A 22,971-nucleotide genomic window follows, 5' to 3' on the forward strand; every position below is an offset into this window, starting at 1 on the left:
ACTATGTACTCTCTTTTGATTTTAGCAACCGTGTATCCCCCCTCCTGATTCTGTGGTTTTTGCCTTTATAAACCCTGTGCTTTAGTTCCTCGGGGCTCCTTTGTTCTTGCACGTTCAGAGAGCCCCAGCATGCTGGATCAATAAACCCTTAACCCTTTGCTGATTGCATGAGAGAGTCTCTTGGAGTCATTCTTGGGGGTGGCGGACATTTTTTTAAACTCTAACAGACCCTCTGTTAACAAGAGCCAACAGGAAATACAGGATCCCTTCCCTCCCGGCCTGCCTTGGCCGAAGCCACCACCCTGCGGGGCTGGATGCTGGAAGAGTCCTGGGTGTGTGTGGACTCAGGACAGGGCAGCCTCCTTCTGTGGTTGCTGGGCTTGTGAATGCTGCAGGATCTTTTGGCTTTCCACGTCTCTTAAATTCTTTTCAACTATTTTGCGTACATGGCTCAGTGCACTCCCCTCTTTGCCTTTACAGTTTTCCACTTGATATGGGGGTGTAATAACAACTTCTTCCATAGCTACAATGTTTTTTTCTTGCCACTTACAGTCTTTATTGGTCTTGTGGATGGTCTGGAAGAGCTGCTGGCCCTCTAGGGAGACACCAGCACTGATGGCATAGGCCTGGCTCAGCTTCTTGTCCTTCTCCGTCCACGCTTTGCTGGCAAGCTTACTGATATTGAGTGAAGCTAAGGGAGGAGGGGTTTCTGTGCGGTCGTTCATAATTTCCACTTCTGAAACATACTGTAAGTTTATGAGCAAGATGTCTGTGTGGTTGGGCTTTCCGCTGGAAGAGGGACATTTTAAAGCCAGCATTTTGGACTGGTAGTCGAAGGCTACCACCTCGCCCTGCAACCGCTGCTCCTGGCATGTCTGGCACGACACCTGGCTCCCATCGCTGAAGTACTCGTACCAAGGAGCTGCCATCTTGGGAGAGCAGCCGCAGCCAGCCTGAAGTAAGCATTCTAAACATTAAGGAAATGTATTTCCCCTGTTGAATCATAGAAACTTTGGATTTGTTTAAAATCTATTAAGAAAACCTGCTTATCTAAATAATTTTTAGATGTCAATTTATAGAAAGAGGGACTGCAATACTCAGGTAAGTTTAATTGGAGAGAAAGAATACCCTTGGACCTGGGATGCAGTCAGGTCCTCACACATCCTGGGGAAGAAACTCAGAATCATGCACAAGGACGATTCAAATCCTGGCATCAGGAGAGACAATTCACAGATGCCCATCTCCACGCATCCTTTATAATCTATTTCCCAGTCACAGGCACAGAGCATCAGGGCAGGGTGCTTTCCTGATTTCCTGGGATGGAGAGGGATAAAGCAATAAAATGACCAGAGGTCTGACCTTTCCTGACAACAGAGACACAAAGGCGAGTTCTTGGCAAAGTGACTGACTTAGAAATGTCTCAATTTGGCTACTAGCTGTGTCTTTGAATCACTAGACTGTCACACACATTAAATAGGCTGAGGACACAGCTATTCTGGGACTTGATTGTGCCCTACACATAGACCAGTTCTCCCTGCAGAGGGCTGACCCTGCAGACAGTATCTACCCCATGTTCTCCCTATTTCAGCTGACACTCTGGTCTCTGACTCAATGCTGGAGATATCTTGACATGTCATCATCTCTGATTTTTCTCTACCTACAGCTTTACCACTTGCATACTTCAGTGGATCTGAAGGTCAGCAGCTGCCAAAATTCTCTGAAGATAAATGTCTACAAAGATGGTCTGTAGAAAGAGGTACAACTCGATGCTTATATTCAAGCCAGAAAATACAGTGTCAGCATTTTGGCAAATTGAAGATCGTGTGTATGTGTTAGGTATCATTGTGACTGCATGTGAGTGTATTTTTGTGCCTGTGTGTTCTGTCCCTATTGGTAATTCTGAAAAATGTATTGGAGGAAGGCATACCAATGAAATCAGAGGTCCTCACCCTTGTTGTGCTTCCATAGAATTTCCCATTTGCTCTCCAGCCTTTTAGAAGCAGAGGGCAGGTATCAAGATTTTTGTGTCCACCCCATGAGCACATCCCTTTGATCCAACTCTTGGGGTCTTGGCATGGGTGAGACTGTTGGGACCCAGAACCACTACTGCCACTGTCCAGATCTGCCTGGAGAGGTGCTATCTATTCTGATATATGCACTACCTCATTAAATGTTGTTGCCTTTCTCATCATTGTTCCATCTAATGCCTGACAATCTAGAACCTCTATTTCACTTTGTTACACTTTGGAATGAGCTTCTTTCACTGCCCAATATTTCCCTGTTTACCAAGGTTGTAGCTTGTATCATTGTGTTGATGTTTTCCTCATAACACTTAGGCCTACTTTTTGTATTAGTATATTTCTGTTTGCTCTTAATAAGACAGGATTTTAATGAGTGTATATTCTTCAGTCTTCAGGTTTTCTACTAACTTTATGCATGGTATAGAATAGCTGACAACTTCCCATTTGGGGAAAGCAGATTAAGTTATTCAATATTCAGCTGATAGCAAGTGCTAAAAGTAACCCTGGGGTGAACAAATATATCCTCCATAATAAAAAAGTGTATCACTGAGGTAAAATGATTAAAGAAAAATTTAATTCATCACTCCTATCATTAAAATAAATATAATGACACATTGGAAGACTCCGTTGCATAATTATTTTTTTTGACAGGCAGAGTTAGACAGTGAGAGAGAGAGACAGAGAGAAAGGTCTTCCTTTTTCCATTGGTTCACTCCCCAAGCGGCCGCAATGGTCAGCACGTTGTGGCCAGTATGCTGCACCAATCTGAAGCCAGGAGCCAGGTGCTTCACCCTGGTCTCCCATGTGGTTGCAGGGCCCAAGGACATGGTCCATCCCCCACTGCACTCCTGGGCCACAGCAGAGAGCTGGACTGGAAGAGGAGCAACTGGGACAGAATCCGGTGCCCCAACTGGGACTAGAACCTGGGGTGCTGGCACTGCAGGCAGAGGATTAGCCTAGTGAGCCGTGGCACCAGCCCATAGCATAATTTTGGTACCACATTTATTTAGTGTCCAACAAGTAATTTCTCCTTGTGAACAGAACACCAATTTTGGTTCAGGTGTGTATGGGAAAGCAATATTTGTTTAGAACACAGAAAAAAATTTTTAATAGATATGTAATGATACTATGTGCAACATAATATGACAAAATAGGAAAGTATCTTTATGCTAAAAAGGAAACACTGTCATCTTGATACTGTAAAAATTTTCATATGATGGAGCAAAAGTGCTATGGCACTTTATTATTTAATTCAACACTGAAAACTAAGAATCAATGTACTCCAACTGAAAAATGATTGGATAAATGTATTTCTCCCTGCATAGTGAACAAGTAACAGTTTACTTGACATTCAAATTATGGATGAAATGTAGGAAATTAGAAAAGTCCAGATTTCCAAGGAAAGGGGAACAAAGAAATTCATAGAGAGAAAACAGAACATCTGTTCTCTTCTTCACAATAACATAAACACATTTTAAATTGCAAAAATTCATATTTTTGCCTAAGAAATATGGCAATCTATAGTGAAGGTTCCATTGTAAAATGTGAAAAGACATAGATAAACTCAGTACCCAGGAAATCAATAAATGAAGATGAAGTGAACATTGTGAATTATCTGACTGCTTGAAGCCCTGAATTGGATGCATTAATTTCACTGAAAATCTAAATTTGGGGCTGGCACTGTGGCATAGCGGGTAAAGCCAATGCCTGCAGTGCTGGCATCCCAAAAGATTGCTGGTTCAAGTCCCAGTTGCTCCACTTCTGATCCAGCTCTCTGCTATGGCCTGGCAAAGCAGTGGAAGAAGGTCCAAGTCCTTGGGCCCCTGCACCTGCATGGGAGATCTGGAAGAAGCTCCTGACTACTGGCTTCTGATAGGTGTAGCTCTGGCTGTTGTGGCTAATAGAGGAGTGGACCAGTGGATTGAAGACCTCTCTCTCTCTCTCTCTCTCCCTTTCTGTCCTTCATTCTCTGTGTAACTCTTTCAAATTAATAAACAGATCTTAAAAAAAAGAAAATCTAACTTAAGAATCCTAATTTGAAAAGAGTTGATATATTCGAGTATAAAATCTTCAAAGAGCCTACAAAAAAGAACATAATTAGCTAGTTTTAGAAAATATTTCCTTTTTTAAAAATTAATATAAAATAAATAAATGAATTATGAAATGGATATTTAAGAAATATTCATTAAAAAGCAAGCCATTAAGAAATGTCATGAAGAAGTCATATGATAGAAAATACTACTATACTGACTATACTTTTATAAGTTATATTAGTCTAAAATTTTAACACTCAACATATTTATATCTAAGTATTTCATATATTTGGATAATAGAAAGTTTTGTTTCTTCAGTATCTTCATTACTTTCTAAAACTTTTCACTTGTAAGTCAATTATTTTGGGGTGTGTGTTTTTAATTGCTTTCAGTTTTAGATACTTGTCTAAAACATGAATAAATAAAAACCAAAAGTTTTTACTGAAATAAACATATATATTCACTGCATTTTTCTCAGAACCATTGGAAATACGCTGTGCACTCAGAAGAGCTGAAGGTGCGTACCAAATATATATTTTTACAAGAATGCTCAGAAGAATCTGTTCATAACATGAAAGTTTGCAGACAACCCAAATCATCATCTTTGAATGATTGAATACGTTGAATGTGGAAAAGCCATAAGATTGAATCTTATACAGCTATAAAAATAATGAAGGGTACCTGCTATAATTGGGTGAATCAAAAATGTAATGCCATGGGAAAGAAGCTAGATCTAAGAGGTCTCATATTATCTCACTCCATTGCCAGCAACTGTCCAGAGTAGGTAAACACATAGCAACTAAAGGAGATGAATGGTTGCATAAACAACGTTCATGGAAACTTGAAAGTGGCTGCTTAATGCAGAAAGGCTTTGATTACAGGGTGATGCAAAAGGCTCAATCTACAGACATGATTATTGCTCAAACTTTTGAACATACTTTATAGAAAATCAATGTAGAATTTGAATGTGAAAGTACTGTAATACCACATCCTTGTCAAATACTACAGTGGTTCTTACTGGGTATGTGAATTTCACCTCAATAATAGCATCATTGTCTCCTGGAATAAGAACTCTAAGCAAAGGCCAAAATGATAGCAGTCCAATGGTAGATGAGACAGTTATAGAATCACTCCTATGTATTCATGAAAAACACCTCCAGATGTGGTAAAAATAAAAATGCCATTTCCAAATAGCTAGAAAATACTTAGTAACTAAGATGTTTGTGAACAATACAGTGTTCAAAGAGAAGAATGCTCATGGTCTAGTTGACTCTTGTATTTGGAAACAAACTCCACTTTATAACCACAAAATGACAAATTCTCCATGACATTTAGAGAAACAACATAAAGCAGTTATAACTGAGACATGTTTTCAAATATGAACATAAAAAACTTAATACTTTATCCCTTTTAGTGTTTTTTGTTCAACTTAATGCTATAGGTTGAACTCTTTAATTAACACAAAATTATTCTTAGGTGTTTAAATTTAACTGAAAAGTGATCCCTGTTAAATATAAGAGTGGGAATAAGAGAGGCAGGAGATGTACAACTGGGACATGCTCAAGCTGACTTGCCCCAAATGGTAGAGTTAGAAACGTGCCAGGGAATTCCAATTCAATCCCATCAAGGTGGCATGTACCAATGCCATCTCACTAGTCCAAGTGGTCAGTTTCCGTTCACAATGGATCAAATTGAAAGGATTAAGAGTCAAAGGGATCACATAAACAAGACTAGTGTCTGCTAATACTAACTGATATCATCAAAAAGTGAGAGATTGATCCAACATGGGAACCAGGATACACAGCAGACTCATAGAATGGCAGATGTCCTAAACAGCACTCTGGCCTCAGAATCAGCCCTTAAGACATTTGGTTCTGGCTGAAGAGACCATGAGAGTATTTTAGGCATGAAAGCCAAGACACTCTGGCAAAAAAAAGACCTAAATGAAAGATCTCTGTGAATGAGATCCCAGTGGAAAGAATGGGCCATCAAAGAAGGAGGTACCTTTCTCTGAATGGAGGAGAGAACTTCCACTTTGACTATGATCTTGTCTAAATAAGATTGAATTGGTGAACTCAAAAGGCTTCCATATCCTTGGCAGCTCATGACAAGTGCCTAGGGTGAATACTGACTCCATAAATAAGAGTGTGAATTGTTAAGACAACAATAAGTCACTCTGCACTTACTCCTCATGTAGAATCTCTGTCCTTAATGTGTTGTACACTGTGAATTAATGTTATAACTAGTACTCAAACTGTACTTTATACTTTGTGTTTCTGTGTGGGTGCAAACTGTTGCAATCTTTACTTATTATATACTAAATTGATCTTCTGTATATAAAGATAACTGAAAATGCATCTTGATGTGAAAGGAATGGGAGAGGTGCTGGGGATTGGAGGGTTGTGGATGTGAGGGAAGTTATGGGGGGAAAAGCCACTGTAATCCAAAAGCTGTACTTTGGAAATTTCTATTAATTAAAGAAAAGTTAAAACAACAAATAAGAACATATATGGTATCTAAAGTAATAAACAAAGATGAAATTAATTACTCTGCATATTTTCAGGGATAGCCCTATCATATGAAATGTAATTGCTATTTATATGTTGATGCTCAGCTTTGTTTCGGTTTTAAACAGTGATTCCTTTTAGTTTATATGAAAATATTTCTAGCCTGCTTTGCATTTTTGAGAGGGAGAGAGAGAAGCAGAGAGAAAGAGAGAGATGGTTGAGAGTCCAACCTTTCACTACTTCACGTCTCATTTCCCATAGTGGTTTATCTTGGATTGAGTCCAGAAGCCAGGAGCCAGGAAAAAAATTGACAGGGACACAAAGTGTTTAATATCGTAGCAATCTGATATCAGGGGTCAGAACCAAATCACAAACCTAGCTACTGTCATGTGGGACAAGATTAATTAATTGCTAGGCCAAATACCTAAACAGAAATGTTTTTTTTAGTTTTGCTTATTTTACAATGTTGGAAATCTACTACCAATTTGGTTTTTGTTTACAAAATTTGAAAATGTAGAGAAACCATTGAGAAAAATATTTTAGGGTCTCCTACAAGTGCATTGGTTCCTTAAAGCTTTCAAAGAATTTTTATCAGGTTTTATGAGAATAACATAGCACTTGGGGGCAAAGATGCAGCCGAGGAGCCCTGCACTGGAGGCCAAAATGGAGAAGACTTCCACGGCCACCATGACCTTCCCCTTGGTGCTGTGGTAGACAGGCAGGAAGGTCACCCAGACACTGCAGAACACCAGCATGCTGAACGTCAGAAACTTGGCTTCATTGAATGTGTCAGGCAGATTCCTGGCTAGGAAAGCCACAATGAAGCTGGCCAGGGCCAAGGAACCCAGGTAGCCCAGGACACAGTAGAAGGCAGTGACTGAGCCCTTATTGCACACCAGGATGATGTAGTCGTGCTCAGAATGTTTATCTACCTCAATAAAGGGAGGAGAGGTTCCCAACCAGATGCCACAGAGAACCAGTTGGATCATGGAGCAGATGGGAATGATGAAGTTAGAAGTGCCTGATACCAATAACCGCCTTATCGTTCTTCCAGGTTTCAGAGCTTTGAAGGCCAGAATCACAGTGATGGTCTTGGCAAGCACAGCGGAAACAGCTATTGTGAACACAAGGCCAAATGCTATTTGCTGGAGGAGGCAAGTGGCTGTGTTGGGACGGCCAAGGAAGAGTAAGGAGCAGAGGAAGCACAGGAGGAGGGCGATGAGCAGGATGTAGCTGAGGGTCCTGTTATTGGCCTTGACGATGGGAGTGTCTCGGTGCTTCACAAAGACCCAGAGGACGGCAGCTGTTAGGACAGAGAAACACAGAGCCATGCAGGCCAGGGCCATCCCCAGGAATTCCTCAAAGGCTAAGAAGGTCACCAGCTTGGGGAGGCAGCGGTTTCTCTCCATGTTTGGGTACTCGTGATCTGCACATGGGATGCACTGCTCTGCATCTGTGGGGAAAAGGAAGAGTCTGTGTTTCCATTTCACAATTTTCTCCTTTTTCCCTGTTAAGGAAAAAGCTCACCTTTGCAATTTCATGGTGAATTCAGCCTGGGGTGATGTATACCAAGAAACACTAAAGTATTTCTGTGCACCTAACCAAGGCAGAATGTTCATCTGCAGGTGAAGGAAACTCATTCAAACTAGCTCCTTAGCACATGGGGATCTGCGTTCTCATCCTATCTGTCAGAGATTTTTTTCAGTGTTTAATTTCTAAACAATGAGGAATTTTCTATATTTCATATGGGCTTGGATTCTTCCCAGCCCTCCTCTCTACAGTCCTCAGTGTCATCTCTAGATAAATCCTTTGTTCACATGGGTTAGAATATTTGTCTGGGATCATCAGGTTTAAGGATTTTCCTCCTTATCCTCAAATGGAAATGACCTATATAAATGATCTTTCATTCCTGGGACCTCCATTCCTAATTTCCTACATGGATTCATCTTGTCCATGTTTCCATATAAATGTTGTGATACTGAGGTTGAATAGATGGGAATTGTAGCTGATTGTCATTCTGTGGTTCTATGGAAATAAGTGGTATTTTCATCATGTTACTCAAAGACAACTAGGCATTCTTCTTAACTTGAAATTATGGCTTGTTCACCATTATAGCTCATGTGAACAGCATGTTGGACACCACATTGTCTCACTTGAAATAATGCACTTCTACTGCTACAGCATGAAAGAAGTCATTAAGAACAGGCCAGTTGGAAAATATGTCTTTCTTTCAATCAAATTTCAATTGTACAAACCAAAATAGGGTTGGTGTTGTCGCATGGTAGGTAAAGCCACCAACTGCAATGCCAGATCCCTTATGGACATTGTTTTGTGTTTAAGTTGATGAATTTCCAATCCAGCTCCCTGCTAATCACCTAGAAAGAGCAGCAGAAAATTCCACAAGCACTTGTGACCCCAACACCCATGTGGGAGACCCAAAAGGAAGCTCCTGGCTCCCAGTACCTGCTGGCCCATCCCAGGCCATTGTTCCATCTGAGGAGTGAACAATTAGATTCTCTCTCTCTCTCTCTCTCTCTCGTTCACTGATTCTCTGATTTTCAAATAAAATAATCTTTTTTAAAAAGAAAGAAAATGGTGGGCCGGCGCTGTGGCTCACTAGGCTAACCCTCCACCGAATGGCGCTGGCACACCGGGTTCTAGTCCCGGTCAGGGCGCCGGATTCTGTCCTGGTTGCCCCTCTTCCAGGCCAGCTCTCTGCTATGGCCCGGGAGTGCAGTGGAGGATGGCCCAGGTGCTTGGGCCCTGCACCCCATGGGAGACCAGGAGAAGTACCTGGCTCCTGCCATCGGATCAGCGCGGTGCGTAGGCCGCTGCGTGTCAGCCTCGGCGGCCATTGGAGGGTGAACCAACAGCAAAGGAAGACCTTTCTCTCTGTCTCTCACTGTCCACTCTGGCTGTAAAAAAAAGAAAGAAAGAAAGAAAATGGTGTTAGTTGAGCTATACTTGCAGTAAGAGTCCTACTCTGTTTTTATCCTTGGTTCTCATGCAAGAGTACAAGCTTCAGGGAGTGGAGTTGTGATATAGTGGTTAAAGCCACTGCCTGCAATGATGGCATCTGAACAGGTGCCTGCTCATGTCTTGACTGCTGCACTTCCAAACGATCTCCATGCCAATGTGCCTAGGAAACCAGCAGAGCAAGGCCCAAATGCTTGGGCCTCTGCAAGACCTGGAAGAAGCTCCTGGTTTCTGACTTTGGCCTGGCCCAGTCTAAGCCATTGGAGCTATCTGGAGAGTGAATCTACCTGATGGAAGATCCTCACTGCATCCTCTCTCCCTCTCTATTATGCTCTCCCCCTCTCTTCAACTCTGACTTTCAAACAAATAAATAAATTATTTTGTAAAAAAAAATAGAATATAAATATTTGCAAAAATTTAGAGGAATTTTCTCCTACAATTCTTTTCAATGTGTTCCCTTTCCTTTTCATAGAATCTGTAGGTACATCTGGCACCTATCTTGGAGATACACCAGGAATATATAGGCAAGTGTATATTGTACAATGGGTCAGTGCATGATACTTTAGTTTTCTTTCTTTCACTAAATTACTGCATGTTGAATATTTTCACTGAAACTTGAAGTCATTTTTCTGTTTTCTTCATACTGGAAACTCTGTATAGAATGTTTGAAGATACTGAAATCAAAATATCTCTAGAGCTAAGATGATGTGAATTGAAACATTATTTTGGAAGAATTCAAATTATTATAAACATATTTATTATACATTGAACAGTGGAACTATTTACCAATGAGTCTTAGTACACTTTTACATTTCTCAAACATTTGGCTTTGATATATAATTTGATATTTGTGTCTATATTTCAGCTTATTTTTTCTCTTCTTCTTGTATATCCATAAAGGACAAGTGGTGTCATTCATTCTGTGTACTGAACAGCATGCACCATGTCAAAGATGTAGCACAGAAAGTAATACAATATTCCCATCACAATTCATGTGGATTAGCTCCCTGTTTTTCAGTTGTCTATGAAAAAGTTTTGAATTCAAGACTTCTAGATAACCATACAGAGCCTTAACAAATACAAATATTATATTTCTTGTTTAGATTTCAGATTGAGAGAGTCTCATTCAGTGCTGGATCGAAAAGAAGGACACCAGATCGAATCAGTGTCACAGTTGAGCTTGAGATGATTAGCACCTCCAGAAAACAGCTTACACATAATGAGATGGCAATAGTGAGCATACAACAAGGGTATGGAAATAGTGAGTGAAAACTATTATCTCATCGCAAATATTCTTGGTTTCCTTTTTATCAAGAAATAGTTAAGATGGTAGAGTTCTCAAGGTAAGTTATATGTATTCTACCTGTATGATTGGAAATGTCTCTCTCTGGACAAACAATGCAAGTATAGCAGCAGACATGTTTTCCTTCCTGTGGCATTTTCCTGAATCCTGGACCACACCTTTGGCTACACAAAGACTGAGGAGTCTGATGGGGAAAGAGAAGTGATGGTCATTGCTTTACATGACATTAGGCACTGTGATAGGATGTCTCTAATTGCCTTTTCACCCCAAGGTCATCACTATGTCTTCCTCAGGCTGTATCTTATTGATTTTATTTAGACATCCAATTGGAGTTTCTAAGATGCTCATTCCAGGTTTGTCAACTGCCTACCAAATATTATGAGGCCACCTGATGGGTTTAATTTTGCTCATCACTGGATCTATGCTTCTGGGCATTTGTCTCTTTATTGAATTGCTTCCTCTGAAATCTTTTCAGTTTAGCTTTGTATGTGGTAATTCTTCTAGAATGTGTATGTCTGAGACTATTTTACACGCCTCTTTCTTTGATTGAGTAGAAGATTTTACATGCCAGAAAAATATTCAAAAAGCCTGATGACTAGATACACTTCTGATAGTAACTACTGAGAAAAAGACAAGCCCACAAAGAAAAGGTGAACAAATGTAATAATCCATTGATTGTGCATCTATCTACTTCTGGACTTCTATACCCAGGGAGGGCATCAATTCCTGATACTGCCAATGCATTTGTTATATAACACACGATAGTTATAAAAATTACCCGCAAAACTGTCTGGGGTATTTCAACAGCACAATGATGATAAAATTTTTGATCACAGCTGTGAGGTGGTATTCAGAAAAAAAAAAAAAACTGAACTGATTAGCACCCACAATGACAAAGGAAAATCAGAAATTTTTCTACAAATGGTCAATTCATAATTTACTGTGTTCGTACTGCATCAAAACATAATAATGACTCACTAAATGATGAAAATATCACTATCTTTATAAATATACATGTAATACATGAAGTTTTTTGCATTATATAAATAAAAAGTTGAAATAAAATTTTAGAATTTGTAGTGACATACATTTAGTAATTTTATGTCTAAGTATTGATCTCTATCTCTATTTCTTAACATTCTTTCTAGTCACTCAACCTAGGAATGCATTAACATGCCCAGAGAAAAACAACAATATCTAATCCAAACATGCACTTCTAATACACACTGGTTCATATATGTGTAAGGAACACCATATCTTTTGAAGCCAATATGTGAATTGAGAATTGAATGCTTATGTAAATTCTCACACATAATATCCTCCCATACTTTCATCAAGCCCTCTGTATGTATCCAATATTCCCATGGATCCACACCTCCTTGAATGCAACTGGCCATTCTATCATCTCTTCATTGAGGACCAAGTCTTCACCACGTGCACACTCAGGGGAAAACTCCCCGATTTTAATCAGCAAACGAAATCCAGCAGGAAAATTCACAATGTTGTGGATATCATAGTGTGGCATATGGTGTCTCGTTTCATGGAAGGAAACATCCTCCCCAGCACTGTTGGTAAATTGGATTTTCCTCAGAAGTGGATGAAGCTGGAGGGGAGGCACAATTGGAAAGAGGGAGAACATTCAGATTAGAGGTGGAGGTGCACACGACTTAACAATCCTTCTTTTCCCTCCTGTCTATCCTCAGGGTTTCTATTGGGCGGAGGCTGTTTTTTCTGACTGATCAAAATATCATGGGTTTGGGGCTGGCGCCATGGCTCACTTGGTTAATCCTCCACCTGCAGTGTCAGCATCCAATACAGGCACTGGGTTCTAGTGCCAGTTGCTCCTCTTCCAGTCCAGCTCTCTGCTGTGGCCCGGGAAAGCAGTGGAGGAGGCCCAAGTACTTGGGCTTCTGCATCCTCATGGGAGACCGGGAAGAATCACCTGGCTCTTGGCTTTGGATCTATGCAGTGCTGGCCATAGCGGCCATTTGGAGAGTGAACCAATGGAAGGAAGAGCTTTCTCTCTGTCTGTCTCCTCACTGTCTATAATTCTACCTGTGAAATACATAATAAAAATCATGGGTTCAAGTGTGCGGAATTCTGCCTCCCCCCTATTAAAGTGATGGGGAGCATCTGATTCTTTTTTTTTTTTTTTTGACAGGCAGAGTGGACAGTGAGAGAGAGAGAGAGACAGAGAGAAAGGTCTTCCTTTGCCATTGGTTCACCCTCCAATGGCCGCCGCGGCTGGCATGCTGCGGCCGGCACACCACGCTGATCCGATGGCAGGAGCCAGGAGCCAGGTGCTTTTCCTGGTCTCCCATGGGGTGCAGGGCCCAAGCACCTGGGCCATCCTCCACTGCACTCCCTGGCCACAGTAGAGAGCTGGCCTGGAAGAGGGGTAACCGGGACAGAATCCGGCGCCCTCACCGGGACTAGAACCCAGTGTGCCGGCGCCGCTAGGCGGAGGATTAGCCTAGTGAGCCACGGCTCCAGCCGGGGAGCATCTGATTCTAAACAGAGAAATCACAGGATGAGTCCCACAGGGTTGCTGACCATGAAAGATTTGTTATTGGTTTAGGAAAGCTCATCTTAGTTCTTCCACATGAGAATAGCATGACTTTTTTTTTATAGCATGACTTTATATGCAAAATATCTTGATTATTGTGAGTGCACTTGTGTGCACTTTTAAAATTTTGACCCTGTCTCCCCACCAAAAGGTGAAATTCTCTCTTTAGCAAAAAAAATAGATTCACATGGATACCATTATGCATAGTGAAATATACCAGTTCCTTAAATAGAATATATAAGTGTGTTTTCGTGATGGGTACTATATAATATAGAATAGAAGAAAAAAAAACACAATATATAAAAATGAAACTGACATCTCAGGCTTTGATTTGTGTTTATCGCCCTTGTGTAAATTCCTTGGAGCAGTTATCTTTCTACTTTTCATTTGAGGAACATTATGATTAGTGAGGAATTAACTCTGTGATTTAAAGTAAATTGAAATTACGTTGTTGCAAAAATTAAAAGGAAAAAAGGAATGGAAGAAGGGGGGACTGAGAAGGGAAAGGAAGAAAGGATGGTTATCTTCTTAAAATTGTATCAATGAAATACATGAAATCTGTTCTTTTATATCAGTAAATTTTGTTTTAATTTAACAACATTTGGGCTGATCTTGTGGTGCAGCAGGTCAAGCCACTTTCCACAATTCCCAGCACCCCTGTGAGTGCCGATGGAAACCCCAACTGCTCTACTCCTGATTCAGCTTTCTGCTAATGTGCCTGGGAAAGCAGCACTTGAGGTTCCAAGTGCTTGGGCCCCTGCACTCATGTAGGAGAGCAACTGATGCTCCTGCATCCTGGCTTGACCTGGCCTAATCCTGGTACATGCAGCCATTGTGGAGTGAATCAGCAGATGCTAGATCTCTCCTCTTTTCTCTGCCTCTCTCTTTCTCATAGTAATTCTGATTTTGAAATAATTTTTTAAAAGTTTAAGAAAACTGAAAATAATATCAGTTGAATTAAATTCAATGAATTGGAAATCCAAGCATAATTTTTCTAAATAAACATTTCCCCAAATCTGCTTGTACATCTCTGGCTGCCGCTGGTAGTTCTTAACTTACAAAAATGTGTATGCTGTGTATGTGTAGTTTATTTGTATAACATTTTTTTACCTCAGTAGAGTTTATTGTTCCATGGCTTTTATTTCTCTCTTTGCACTTTGACTATTTTTTGTTGAGAATACAGCTACCTTTTGAGATTATAGGGAATATTTATAACCAAATAGATTTTTAGCTGCTGTGGGATACATGATAGTCCATATTTCCTAGCTTTGCAATCCTTCCAAACAAAAGAGTAGTTTTAATCATTTCCTTCTTCCAAGTCTTTGTAATGAGCTTTATTAAGGTATTTTATAGCATTTCATCCTACAGTGAATAACATTATTCTTCTATGATCTGTCATTATTGAGTATGAATTGAAAATTTTACATGGAGCTAAATTGATTCCCAAGAAAAAGACAGTTCTTCAACAAGTGGTGTTGGGAAATTTGGATTTCCACATCTAGAGATATGAAATCAGACTGCTACCTTACACCCTATACAAATATCAATTTAAAATTTATCAAGGATTTAAGCTTTAAACCAAAACCATCAAATTACAAGAGGAAAACATTGGGGAAACACTGCAAGATATTTACCTAGGCAACAATTTCTTGGATAAAATCCAAGAAATAAAGGCAATAAAGGCAACAATATACATTAAGCTAAGTAACTTCTGCTCAGCAAAAGACACACTCATCCAAGTGAAGACACTACTTACAGAATGGGGGAAAATATTTGCAAAACATGGATCCAATAAAGTATTAATGTCCAGATTGTATAAGGAGTTCAAAAAACTTAACAACGACGTAACCAACAATCTAGTTAAGAAGTGAACTAAAGATATGAACAGGCATTTTTCAAAGGATGAAATACAAATGGTCAAGAGAAACATGAAAAGATGCTCAGGACCAGTAACCATCAGGGAAGTGCCAATAAAAACTGAAGTGAGATTTCACTTGCCCACTTTGAATGAATATTATCCAAAATTGGAAAAATAAATTCTGCTGAGGGTCTGGAAAAAAATACCCCAATACATTTTATGGGAATGATTGTAAGCTGGTACAACCATAATGGAAGACAGGAGAGGAATTTTTCAGAAAACCAATACTAGTTCTACCACATGGCCCAGTAGTCTCACACCTGAGAATGTATTCAAAGGAAATGACATCAACACATGAAAGAGTCGCCTGCACTCAGAATTCTATAGCAGCTCAATGTGCAATACCTTGGAAGTGCAACCATCTAGATGTCCATCAACTGATGACTGGGTGAAGGAATTGTGATATATATTTGAATATTACTCAGACATGATTCAGAATGAAATCTTGACATTTAAAACTGGAGGTCATTACAGTAAATTATATAAGCCTGAACTACAAAAATATCATGTTTCTCTTATTTGTCCTAGTTAATACATAGAGTATAAAATTCTGTGGTGTCAGATCATTGGCTATGTAATTTTAATATTGCTTCACTGGATCATATCTTGTTAATGACAATATGCTCCTCTTTCACATGTAAAAAAAGAAATTGAGTGGGGGGGGATACGGAGCTCATTTGGGCACTAGAAATACTATGTTGTATATTTGGGTGTTGGTTATCAGTGTGATCAGATGACCAAAACTATTTATCTGTAGACTTAAGTGCATTTCTAAGTATGTATACTGTTTTTAAATATTTTCAACAAGTTCCATAGCAGGAAATGTTTTTTAAGTGTTCGATAGCAGATAAAAATTCCTCCACACACAGATAACAATTAAAGGTGTATCTATGCCTGGTGTGGTGTGAAAGAGCCCACTAATCATCATGCCAATCTCAGCATGAAAACACGGTCATGTGGTACTACAATAGAAATACCCGAGAATGCCATCAGAAGTGCAATGCATATCCTGTTTTGAGAGACATTTACCTGCCATGGAAGAATCCTAGGTTGAGATGCGTCTCCTGGAGAACTCTTTTCTATTTGTTCTGAAAGCATCTTATGGAGGGCATGGGCCACTGCATACACAGCATTGTAGATGAAATAGCTGGAGTCAGATATGGTCAGCATGTCAATGCGTCCTGGGAAAAACTCAAAGGAAGCATTTGGTGGGCAGACTCCAATTGTTCCACAAAGTGACCCAAGAGGTAAGCAGTGAAAAGCATGAAGCCATAGTTGACTGAGGAAGAAATCTTCTGGGTAGTGGGAAGGGTCCACTGTCTTGACAAAATGGTTGAGGCCAGGGATTTCTTCCTTGTGGTGTGAAAATGAGAAGCCTCCATGAAAAGAGTGCAGCATGTGGTCTGTCTCCTTCACAACTATCTCCCACTTTGTAGCCATGATCCACACCTTCCCCAGGGTTAAATAGTATTTGCTTAGAAATTCCACGACATAGAGGCCCCTCACATCACCATATAGAATATGCACATTTGCTGATGCAATTTGGATCCCCTCTAGGAAAGAGATTTCACTTTCTTCATACCTTGACTTAGTGTCAGGGAGCTTTACTGAATAGGCCAAGCAGACACCTTTCTTTACCATCTCAGCTTCAATATCTTGTAGGAACTGCTCTCCTTTCATGTCATTAGATACAAAGATCGCCACCCAAATCCAGCCAAAATGTAGTAGCAAGGAGAGCATTCCACAGGCCAGAGAGCTGTCACTAGTGGCCATCTGATAGAGCGATGGAAACTTGTCTCTCTCACTTAGCATGGGATCAAAAGGACCATATGTGATCTGAATGGAAAGAAAACCATGATGATCTGAGGTTTGTGGGTAGAGAAGACCACATTCTATCATCTGGGTTCAGATAAATCCATGCTTCAATGCTTATTGCTTTCAGGATGAGAATGGATATCCTCACTCACAGCATGCAAAAATGTGTAAGATACCTGTAAATCTTCATATTCATTTGAGGGAAGAAGAGTGCATGGATTTTGGACCAGGACATTGGTCCTTCGCACTTCTCACCCCATGTCGTATGTGGAAAATTTCCCCCTGAAACTGGTGTTATATGTTACCTCTGAGACAATTTTTACTGTGTTGATTTCTTGATAGTTTGAATTTCATTAATTTTGCTTGCATAACCTAAGTTGCCTTGAAGAATACACTCACCTATGATCTCAGAGTTTTGTTAAAATTGCTTTTCACAAAGAATTTTTCTATACCGTTCCTGTCTGCGCTTGCTGGTGATTTGTGTAGATTGCTACTTGTTTGAAGTGGGTCTCCTTTAAAAGTCCTGGGAATGTGAATGCAGACCCTTGGTAGAAGATTAATTGGCTTATGTAATTGGGTTCCTGACACCTACTTGGGAGATTTGAATTGAGTCCCAGGCCCCTCGGTTTTCGAAGGACAATCAGCACCAGCACCATAGTCAGTATTTGGTGATTAAACTAGTGAAGGGGTGTACACTGTCTACCTACGTCTTTGTTTCTCCATCCATGAAACACACACTAAGATTGAAATGTCTGAGTAGAACATGGAAAGTGGACTGGAGGCCCTGTGAAGGAATCTGCTGAATGTCAGGAAGGAAGGACTGAGCGTAGGGAGAGAGTGAAATATCTAAATCTAGCTCAGCCCCAAACACTCTTTGATGATCTTTGGAACTGCCATTGTCCTAAGTGGGTTCCAAATGGACAGTACTGTCCTAGGTCTTTATATATGCATATCTAACATGCAGTCATCCTAGGATATCTCTTTGCTGTGTGTATTTTCTCTGAAAGTCAACAATCAACATTCCCAGCAGGTGGGGATGGATACATTGGCCCTAGATGTGGATCTGGGCTGAGGCTCTCACCTTCCACTGCTCCTTCCCTTTCTCACAATCCAAGAAATTCCCCAAAGTCTGTTTCAACTAATACTTGATTATGTCACTTGGCTTCCACAGGACCTTGCCTTAGATGTCACAGGTCTGGTGGGAGATGGAAGCATTTCTCACAAGAATTCACAACCCATTTACCTGTGGGGTTTTGTATAGCTCCAACATTGTCCCAATTTCAGCTGAAAATGCTGATGTGGTTCCAGCAATTATGGCAACCGTCTTGCCTTGTGTCTGGCAGGTGTAGTTAGGGATGAGATGGTGCTTTCCAGTCAGCCAGTGCAGAGTGCTCCTCAGGGTGAACTGGCCACTGGTAACAGAATTGTAGAGTTGGAAACCCAGGGTCAGGTTGGGGAGGAGCTGGGGGTCCTTATTGATCTCCTGGATAGCAAAGCGGAAGGCCAGCACGTATTGGTAGTTCTTCCACAGCCACCTAAAGAGAGGAGCAACATCAGGGAGATGGGTGAGGCCAAGGAATTCAGAGCAACACCACAGCCATGCCGTGAAGCAGCAATGGTCAGACTCAGACTGTTACTGAGTGGTGTCTCAGCTCTGGCAACTGGAGGAGATGTGAGTGAGGTTCCAAGGGCTCTAGGAAATTGTGGGATTCCCCTTTGGACTCCTCTGAAGCAAATTTTGTAATGATCACACTCACCTTCTTGAGCCCTTAAGGAAAGCCTTGATGTGTCCCAACATGGGATTTCACTTCTACTTAGGGTGGAACCCAACAGGCAAACATCTCTATTTTCAGTACCTTCTGAAATAGTTGAATACCATCTGACTTATCAGTCATTTTATCATTTGGGAACATCTCTAATCTATTCACCAAAGCCATTTTCATGAGCCCTTTCTGTAATTTTCCTGTATCATCATTCACAGAAGCAATTTTGTTCAAATATATTTGCCTTGAAAAAGAGCATTTTTTTCAGAATGTGAAATTTCAGAATATTTACAATGTTCACCTTAGTTTTATACACTGTTTTCCACATCACTGAATTCTATTTTATCATTTCATTTTTTTATTCTTTAACATTTTCTGCATGACTTATGCAGAATTATAATTTGTTTGTATTAGTAATGGCTCTCAAATGTTACCTGAACAAGAGTGTAGATGTTTTGTTTTCACACAGTGGATAGCTTTTTGACTCTTCTTTGAAATTTTTCATTACTTCTATATTTCAAATGTAATTTGAGTGTCAATAAAATACATATTTGTCAATAGATTATGTGGGATTAAATAAATTTATGCGGTTATCTGCTGTTTAGGTGCATTGATTCATGTGTTTGAATGTTGAAGTTGTTAGATTGTCATTTCAAGATGATTTACATTCATGCACTATGTCTACATATTTTGCAAATGGCAGTGTTTGATTTTAGGGCAAGTGCATTTTTCTCAAGTTTCACACAATTTTGTATTATTCTTACAGAATTTGAAACTTTGCTTTTTTACCTAAAAATAGTCAAATTTTGTTCCATTCAGTAAATGGTTGATTTCAAAAGCTTTTTATATAGAAACAGTGTTTACTTACAATACACTAAGTAGAACCATCAAAAAATATGCTACTGAAAACTGTTCCATACTTAGTTTAACTTATCTGAATGAAAAATAAGAGCATTACATTTTGAAACATTTTGAAGTGTTTCTTACTTTTATCATTTTGCTTAATTGCAATTGATTCCCCTATAAGGTGATTTTTATTCACTCATAGCACTTGCTGTCAGCTGCAAGCTGATGAGTTTACTTCTTCTTTCACCATATAGAAGGCTGCCAGGTCTTAAGTTAAGTCTCTGCACATTAATTTCAAGACTCTTGGAGGCTGATCAGGAGGTGAGATCAATAGAGTGAATACAAAATGTCTGTTTCTCACTCTCTGCAGTAGTGGAGAGAAAGCAGAAAATGGAAAGGGAAGGTTGCAAAAAGCAAAAGAAGGGAAGGAACTCAGCTTTCATTGATTCATTGATTTGCATTCCTGCCGCTTCTGTATATGATTTTTTTTTTCAAAATTCTTAAGTGCAATCAACCACTCACAGATAGAAGGAAACACTCTCTCACAGTCTGAACCACAATTGACACATAAATCAATGTTGGACTTACCTGTATGTCTCCATTTTATCCATTGGCCTGGATAAAAAAGATAACCGGATCGTGTTTGATTCTGGTTCCAGGAAGTAAAGGGGGAAAAACCCACCCAGTACCAGGACTCCATCTCTGTAGACACTTGGTCTCATGGAATTATAACAGTTCCTGGGAGGTATGTCCTGTGAACTGTATGAGGAATTCAGGAGTATGTTGAGAAAAATCACAGAAAACAACATGTCAAGTGAACCCAACATAAAGTTAAAGGCTGAAGTCTTTGCTGATATTAAGAGAAAATTGTTTTGATTATGTCTGTTGCCTCAACCCCTGTAGGGAGACCAGATTTTTATGTAGGGCACAACTGATGCTAGTATTTCTGTATGCCCTCAAGCTGTAGACAATATGTGCTAACTACTGAGTCACACAGGGACACAACCAGAATCACAAGGAAGAAATATCAAAAGAGTCTCAGGGCTGAGGCCTTGCCATAATGTCCCTTTGATAAGAAGAGCTCTGGCTTTTATATATTTTATTGCTTCATTTCTGTCCCACCCAGGAACTCATGGCATCACCCTGCCCTGAGGCTATGCACCTGCCACTCTCCATTATGGGGAAAAACAGCTTTGGAAAACATGCTTTGGACTCTCATTGCTCCCTAGGGCATTGCTGGGACAGAGCTCTGTAAAGTTTCGTGCACAGGGGCCAAGAGTTGTTAGGCCAGTCAACTGTTTTGAGGCATTTGGCAACTGTAGAAAGAATTAACATTGGAATTAAAAAAACACACTCAGTTTCATCATTCCACATGACCATTCATCAAGAAGGTGAAAGGTCACATTTGCCACTGATGACCATATGTGCACCCCAAAAGTCTCTTCATGGCTCTAATATCTCTCAGCCCATAGTACTTTAACAGAGAAACGGGCTTCATGAATTGCTAATAAGTCAACACACCCAGAGAAGGGCAGTAGGTCATCCCTGAACTTACCATTATACATCATCTTGTGTAAACTAATTGTGTTCATAGTGCACCAAAATACAGTAAAGATTCATACTTCATCTCTTCTCACCCCCCTGTGTTTCTGGTTCTTCTTACGGAACGACACCTCCTTAAATGCAGTAGGCCATTCTGTTATCTCTGCACTGATGACCAAGCTTTGGTCATGTGCACTCTTGCAGAGAAACTCCAGTTTTAGCCAACTACCCAAGACCCAGAGGAAAATCCACACACTCTGGATATCATGGTTTCCACGAGGCATCTTGATCATGGAAGGATATACCATCCCAAACACTGTTTGTAAATTGGATTTTCCTTGGAAGTGCTGAAGCTGTACGACAGTCATAACTGGAAACAGAGAGAGCACTCAATGAGATGCAGGGGATGCAAGTGTACTCAGCAGTCCTTATTTTCCCTCAATCTCCCTATCTTCAAGGTTTCTTTTTGGTAGAAGCTGAGTTTTTGTGTTTGTAGTTTGGTAGCCACTGTGACATGAGCTCAAATGGTGAAAAACATTTGTCCATGCACCCTTACAACAAATTGGTGATTGATTTAACTCGATCAATAAATGTATGAGATAGTTGCAAGAGTGGCAATGGTTGGATGCATCTTTATGGAAGCTAATTGTAGTTCTTCAATAACATAAGCAAAACATGGATGGATAGGTTACTGTGATTTTTGTGTAGGTTTTTTAAAAATTGTTTTTAAGTTGAATAAATGAAATTCAAGGTTAATTTTTGATTCAACAAATACAAGTCGATCCACAGATCATCAGAGTTCACAATTTCTGTTTAAAGACACCTTGTGTTATCTGGTAGGTCAAAACTTACAAAAATGTATACAGTTTATAAATGCAATTGTATGTATATTTACTTATATTATTTTACATTTCTACCCTTGGACTATTTAATGAGAGTGTGATTTTCTTTGATATTATGAGAATCTGGGTATGACCAAAAATAAAACTTCCAAATCTTCTGACTATATTTAAATTATTTATAGTTTGATCTAACTCTTGCTTTCTGGGTCATATGATTTCTAATTTAGGATATATGAGGAATATATCTTTGGAATCCCTTGAAAAATTCACTTGTTTTCTAAGGACTGTCTATAAGTAGGGACACAGACATTTTCAAGTCCTATTACTATAAATAAAACTAGAAATTAGAGGGTGAAATAAATTTCTGAGGTTAATTTTTACATATGGTCATTTGCCTTTTCCTAGACTTTAATTTTTCCAACTAGCTTAATTAATGAGTTTGTGCTATGTACATGCATATACGAGTCCTAAATATATTGTACATGTTAGTGATGTATTCAGATAATAAAGGGATAAAATCCAGACAAATACATCTATAATGTGTGAAGAAAAGGCTTCCCCAGTAACTAGTGTTATTGTTTTCAAGAGGAGCATCAGTTTCCTCTGCAAATGTGCGCTTATTACATGATGATGTAGAGTCTTGTCAATGTACAGATTGTGGAAAAATACTTCTTCACAGGGGTACAGTGTGGATCATGGCAACAACATGGAACATTGTTGTGGATGAGGCCATCCCCATGCTGCAGTCCTTTGTTCTGAGTACAGATAAGATCACATTTCACATGCCCCTTTGCTTTAAGGAGAGTTACTCCTTGCTAAGAGCATGGAAGAAAACATGC

At 39.7% G+C, this 22,971-nt stretch overlaps 1 protein-coding gene and 1 pseudogene across 1 annotated transcript in view; both read right to left on the reverse strand.

Moving 5' to 3' along the window:
* Positions 1-344: 344 nt before the first annotated feature.
* LOC100349973 (protein LSM12 pseudogene) lies at positions 345-929 on the reverse strand (annotated as a pseudogene).
* A 6,171-nt stretch (positions 930-7,100) lies between these two features.
* Positions 7,101-22,971, reverse strand: part of LOC100350461 (vomeronasal type-2 receptor 116-like) — a 28,422-nt gene continuing 12,551 nt past the window's right edge. Inside the window, exons 3-7 of the mRNA XM_089315565.1 lie at positions 22,757-22,947; positions 18,383-18,674; positions 16,774-17,160; positions 10,901-11,024; positions 7,101-8,014 (exon numbers count right to left, since the gene is read on the reverse strand). Coding sequence (XP_089171691.1) covers positions 7,101-8,014; positions 10,901-11,024; positions 16,774-17,160; positions 18,383-18,674; positions 22,757-22,947 — 1,908 coding nt within the window. The remainder of the gene's footprint in view (positions 8,015-10,900; positions 11,025-16,773; positions 17,161-18,382; positions 18,675-22,756; positions 22,948-22,971) is intronic.

Source organism: Oryctolagus cuniculus, chromosome 16, assembly GCF_051225735.1.
Source record: "Oryctolagus cuniculus isolate XC-2025 breed Fujian yellow rabbit chromosome 16, ASM5122573v1, whole genome shotgun sequence".
Lineage (NCBI taxonomy): Eukaryota > Metazoa > Chordata > Mammalia > Lagomorpha > Leporidae > Oryctolagus > Oryctolagus cuniculus.